The 6000-nt window shown below is 39.6% G+C and overlaps 1 protein-coding gene across 1 annotated transcript in view; it reads right to left on the bottom strand.

Moving 5' to 3' along the window:
* Nucleotides 1-256: 256 nt before the first annotated feature.
* The window catches only part of SEC63 (SEC63 homolog, protein translocation regulator), a 67162-nt gene continuing 61418 nt past the window's right edge, over nucleotides 257-6000 (bottom strand). The window contains exons 19-21 of the mRNA XM_042803091.1: nucleotides 3949-4047; nucleotides 2973-3077; nucleotides 257-1391 (exon numbers count right to left, since the gene is read on the bottom strand). Coding sequence (XP_042659025.1) covers nucleotides 1248-1391; nucleotides 2973-3077; nucleotides 3949-4047 — 348 coding nt within the window. The 3' untranslated portion in view covers nucleotides 257-1247. The remainder of the gene's footprint in view (nucleotides 1392-2972; nucleotides 3078-3948; nucleotides 4048-6000) is intronic.

Genomic DNA, 6000 nt, shown 5'->3' with positions numbered 1-6000 from the left:
CTCGTACTGAAATACAGAAATGCAACTTTGAATTAATCACTTTCATTTGTTCTATTGAGAGGAAGAAAGAATCCACCCATGGCCTTTGTCAAGTCATACAATACACTAACAGCCCTGATTCTCTCCTCCCAGAACTTACTCTTTAATTATGACTTGTTTGGGTTTTTTAAAACAGGAGTAGGGATAGAATCACTGTCTTGTTTACAGCCCTGCAGGAGACTGAGGTAAAAAAACTCAGACAAAGAGATGCACACTATTACAAATGCAAACAGCCATCAAATTGTCCAGTTTATTGATGGGAATTCAAAATTGATACAAAACATGCCCTCTTTGCATGTTGTTATTTTACCCTTAAAATGTTTCCGACGGTGTCAGGTAGATTCAGTTAAGAATATGCTTCAGCTTTCAGCACGTACCCTTTATAAAGGTATTACACAAAAGCCACCAACTTCTGTAACACATGATCCCAAAATTGCTTTCCGACATTTTTTATCAAAAGACTCAGATCTTCTGCTGATCTGCTGAAATAAAGGCTTAAAAATGTTTTAAGCCATTAGTAAATATCCTATGGCAGAGTCAAGAAAGTTTATGATTTCCATTATAATCTTGGGCATAAAAAGGCAACAGTCCTAAAAAAGCAGCCCTCCAGAATATATGGAATGTGGCAATGGGTACAATGCCAATTCATAATGATCAAGTTAAGTAAAACAGATTTTTAAAGCTATGAATGATGTGAGCAGCATCACAGCAAAATATTTAATGAATACCACAGAACCAATCAATTTTGAAAGTTGAGCAGATGTTGTTTCGATCAACAGAGATTTGGAATGTTAAATATACCAAAATGTTTTCTAAAATAATTTCCTAATGCGGAAAGATTGATTTAAAGTTTGCTCCTAGCTAATAGTACCTTTTATTTAAATTGGACCCTAAATTGATCAGACAATACATAGCCCACACTTTTGGACATTTATAATAAAAAAGCTTTTATTTTCAATTGAAACAAATGCATCATCCTGCACTTGAAGGCTATAATGAGCCATAAGCATATTCCAAGGTGTATCAATGGCAACATATTTGTTTCACCTCCACTGAGAAGTTACATAATGCACTCTTAATTGGTAAAGAAAAATTAAACTCAGCCTTCTCAAAGCTTCTGTACTGTGTTTCTTAGTTATTGTACAGTTCCACAGTCAGACCAAGAGTTTACAGTGTGTGCAGATAGTGTAGTCAATCAATAGTATTGTTTAATCATCATCTTCCTCCTCTTCCTCTTCCTCCTCAAAACTGTCTTCAAAGCCCTCGCTGTCTTCCTGGTCCTCATCACCTTCTATTGCTGTATCCCACTGTGGATGATTTTCTGGCACTGGTTTTGCTTCATGAACTTCCAGCTGTAATTGGATAAAGAAAGAAAAGACAAGGGGGAAAGGGTTACAGGCAATACACACAAATTAGGGAAAACAAAAACAAAACAAAACAAAAAACCCCCCAACAAAACAAAACAAATGACTCGCCCCACAAAAATCAACATTTAATTCCACACCCCCCAAAAAAAAAAAAAAAACACACCAAAAAAAAAGAAACACCTTCCCCCCCCCCCCCCCCAAATAAAAACAAAAAAAAAAACACCAAAAAAAACCCACCACAACTGCTTCCAGAAACAAGGCATGCCAGATTTTTCTCATTAACTGCACGTATCTAGGACTAAGGGCGGGGAAATGGCATGGTGTAAAGCCAGAGCCAACCATACCGCAGAAATTGAATAATGAATGTGAGAAAACATGTATTAAAACATTCAGGCACTGGAAAGCGTCGTGAACTTTAGTCCCATTTAATTCATCATCAAATTGCCACTACTGGCATCAGGCAGAAACGACTTTTAAGTCCTTCCTTGCCACAGTTTTAAAATTAGGACAGCTTGAATCCTTAACAGGACTTTTGGGGGTTTGATAGCCATACGAAGTAGCTTTCAGTATAATTATGCGGGGGGGGGGGGGGGTGGGGTGGCGGGGTTTTTGGTAGCAGGGGAGGAGGCTACAGCAGTGGCCACTGTGAGAAGCTTCTTGAAGCTCCCCCAGCTCCAAGCTGGACCCACCTCTGGCCAGGGCCAAGCCAATTAGTGACGGTGGCTGCAATAACTAATTTAAGAAGGGGAAGCTGAGAGGAGGAGTTGGAGTTGTGAGGAAGAGCTGTAAGGAGGACACTTATGCGAACACCCGGGTCAGTGGAAGAGAGGAGAAAGCCCCCCCTGCAGCTCACAGTGAGATGGCAGGGCCAGCCCCCTGCCACCCTCGGAAGTCATCAGTGGAGCAGGTATCTGCCGGCAGCCCGTGGAGGACCGCACGCTGGAGCAGGTGACCGCGCCTGAACGAGACCCCGACTCCATGGGAAGAAGCCCCCGCTGCTGTAACCTGGCGCTGGGGGGACTGCAACATGCAGGACAGACCCATGCTGGGGCAGCTCAGGAATGGCTGCAGCCTACAGGAAGGACTCCTGTTGGAGAAACTCCATGGAGGACTGTCTCCCATGAGAGGGGAACCACACTGGAGCAGGAGAAGAATGCGAGGAGTCTCCCCCCTGAGGAAAAAGGAGCAGTGGAACTGACTGCACCCCCCATTCCCTGCCCCCTGCACCGCTGCGGGGAGCAGGTAGAGGTATCAGGAGCAGAGCTGAGCTCAGGAAGAAGGGAAGGGAGGGGGGAGCTGTTTTTAAGATGTGGTAAAGCTTCTCACTGTCCTCCTCTGTTAAGTGTTGGTGGTGCGTAAATTAATTTTTTTTTTTTTCTCCCCTAAGGAGTCTGTCCTTTGCCCATGACTGTAATGGGTGAGTCATCACTCCTTGTCCTTATCTCAATTCCTGAGCCTACCGCTTTATTTTCCCCTTCCCAGCGCTGGGGTGGAAGGGGGGAATGAGCGGCTGTGGTGCTGGGTTCAAACCATGATAATAATAGAAATATGTAACACAATCATCACCTTCAATGGTTTAATCTGGTCCAACCCCATATATGAATCTGATCTTAAATAAACTGTGTACTGATAGTTTCCAGGCTTGCCTGGTGCTGGGAACTTCAGCTCTACCTATAAAACAGAATTCACACCGTAAGTTCTTACTGTTTTCAAGTGACACGTTAGAACAAATACCTGAGAACTCTTAATGAGCAATAAATACTACTACAGAATAATAATTGGTTTTTTTCTTAAAAAGTTTTAGTTTCTTACAAGTGATAATTCTTTGAAAAATCTCTACATGATAAAATAGCTGCAGAGAAGAGACATAATACTCAAGCACAGTATCTTCCTATGAAAGTTGAATAATCATCGAGTCACCTTTTTTTTCTGAATTAGACCAAGTAACTCTACATTAAGTACCTAATTTCACCCTGTTGTATGATTCCTAAATCTCAAACCCCCAAACAGGTTAAAATATTTACTCTGCTGAAAGTAGTAACTTAACTCTACTGTTATTTGAAATTGAATATAAAATCTAGTTTGAAAGAACAAAATACATCAAATCTCCATTTTTCAGAAAAACAAGGAACACAGCCAAAGGTTACAGTCTCAGAAAGGTTCATATGAGCCAAGACTAATTAATTTGTCATAGGCTCTGCTTTACAGGAAAAGAACACTTAGTATTTCTCACACATTTGAGTAACTTTCTTTAAGAATGATCACTATGTATGAACACCGACTTTCATCAGCTTTTGATACCAGGGGGCAAAAAAAAAAAAAAAAAACATTCTGCAAAGAAAGTTGAAAATCTTATCTTGTCTTTCTCCATTATCCATTTTCACAGTTAAAAGGCTCCTCTCTACTTTTATCAGGAGAGTAAAACTTGTTTTCCATCTTAAGAGATAAGTATGAAAAAATTAAAATTAAATATTTGCATACCGTAAGACACTTCACTACAGTTTTGTAATAAAGCCAAAAGAAAACTCTTCAAGTACTTTACCTCTTCTTTATCTTTTAGTGTACAAACGTGATATGGCATACATATTAGCATCTGCTCCTTCCGATCTGCAATATATAGCCACCACCATTCTTGTTTTTCCTTTCACAAAGGGGAGAAGGAAAAAGAAAAAAAACAAACAAAAAAACAAAAAACACCACAGGATTACTGAAGTCATATAAAATGATGCCTGCATGCTTTATAACAGGTAATTACTATTCACTGGTCCTTATAATACAAATAGAAAGGAAGCGGTTTATGATTGGTGTGTTGTTTTCTTTTTTTTTCTAAAACTCTTGAATGCGTATGAATAAAATATGTAGTATAAAATACTGCACACTGACAGCAAACAGGTTACCACAAGTAACTGTTGGTCTCCAAAGACTTCATTCAGCCTAAGATACCATGCGAGACATGGAACCATTCTGAAGAATTGTGTCCACTGAGGATTAATGAGCAACTTCATGCATTATAGGTTCTTTAACAGAAATCCAGCCTGGATAAAAAAGGTCAGCATATAAAGCAAGGCATGCCAAAAAACTGATAAAGTACTCATCCCAGTAAGCAATCTTTTTCAGGAAAGTATCCTTTGCCCCACTTCTCTCCCCCTACAAAAAGTGGGAATCTGCTGAAAGCTGGAATTGGGACATACCAAGATTTCACTTCATGGAAGTAAGAACCGCAGGCAATATTGATATTTGTATAGGATCCCCAACAGCTGCTGCCTATCATACACAGCTTTCAAAATAGCTACAGGTCTCAAAGGTCTTGCCGCTGCAGGCACTAAAGCAGAGTTCCTAAACTAAATGAAATTAAATGAGTGCAGTCCTTCACAAAAGACAGCAACACTGTACAAAAATCGTAGTTTATCCCTCAATTGGAGCCAGATTTTCAAAACTGTGCTGCAGTTCGGCAGCATAAACACAACCATTTTCAAATGGGAAAGACTACAGCTCTGCAACATCAACTGTTCTTCATTTAACCACTACTGCTTTTTGGTTAACCCTCTGGCACACATTTTAGGTAAAATCCACTTTGCTTTAATGAAAGTTGAAATCGCAAAGAAACTAGCTTAGTATTGCAAAGCAAGTTTCCATTCCTTTACCTCCTTAAGTCTTTTCTTTAAAAAAGTGAGAATGGAGGGGAGGGACGACTTCATGTTTATGAGGAAGTATTTTAGCAGATAGGTAATAGTCTAACAATAGGTAACAGCATAATCTTACCCTTAGGGAAAAAAACTGCACCTTTTAGACAGCTCAAATGTTAGACTGCTGAGCTTGGTTCCAAAACAATTTTTCCCCACACCCGATGGTCTGGTAACTGATCGCGTTTGTAGCAGACTGGAGCCCTACAGAGTGCATCTTACACCAGTTACAGGTGAAGCTCCAAACCAGGAGGCCAATTTTTAGATATTTACACTAACAATGATCAGGCGGTTGCTTCAGTGCCATACGAAAGCGGTTACTTTGCTTCGTTTTTACTCTAACAGCATTAGAAGGACTGAATTAAAGGATACAGTGGACTTTAATACCACCACTGAGCCCCTTCCAAATTCCACAGGTGGGAAGCAAATGCTGTTAATATGTAGAATCTGAAGAATTTTTGTCTCTACTGAAAGAGTCAAAAGTTCAGTAGTTTTGGTGTGTGGTTTGGCTTGTTTGGGTTTTGTTTGTTGGGGTTTTTTGGGTTATTTTTTGTTTTGGGGGGTTTGTTTTTGTTTTTTGTGTTTTGTTTTTTGTTTTTGTTTTTTTTTTTTTTAATCCCCTCCCTGTTTTTAAACACTTCAGAAGAAATGTTTGGCAATCTGAAATGTAAGTCACACAGGCTGAAAACCTGAAAAAGCTAAATTAACTCCTTTTCTCTTTTTAAGTGATTAATTGTTATGCTAGTAATAATTATCACCATCTCACTGAAATACTCAACTAGCAAACTACAGATTTACAACAGCAAGACACTCACACCAGCAACCGAAACGCCCCGATTAGCACTGTTGAATCCCAGAGCAGAGGGGTGTAAAATTAATTCAGTATGTTAATGGCCATTTTACAGTGTATA

Source organism: Tyto alba, unplaced genomic scaffold, assembly GCF_018691265.1.
Source record: "Tyto alba isolate M040663 unplaced genomic scaffold, T.alba_DEE_v4.0 Super-Scaffold_40, whole genome shotgun sequence".
Taxonomy (NCBI): Eukaryota; Metazoa; Chordata; class Aves; order Strigiformes; family Tytonidae; genus Tyto; species Tyto alba.
The sequence above is the reverse complement of the archived record's forward strand: the minus strand, read 5'-3'. Positions and strand labels throughout refer to the sequence as shown.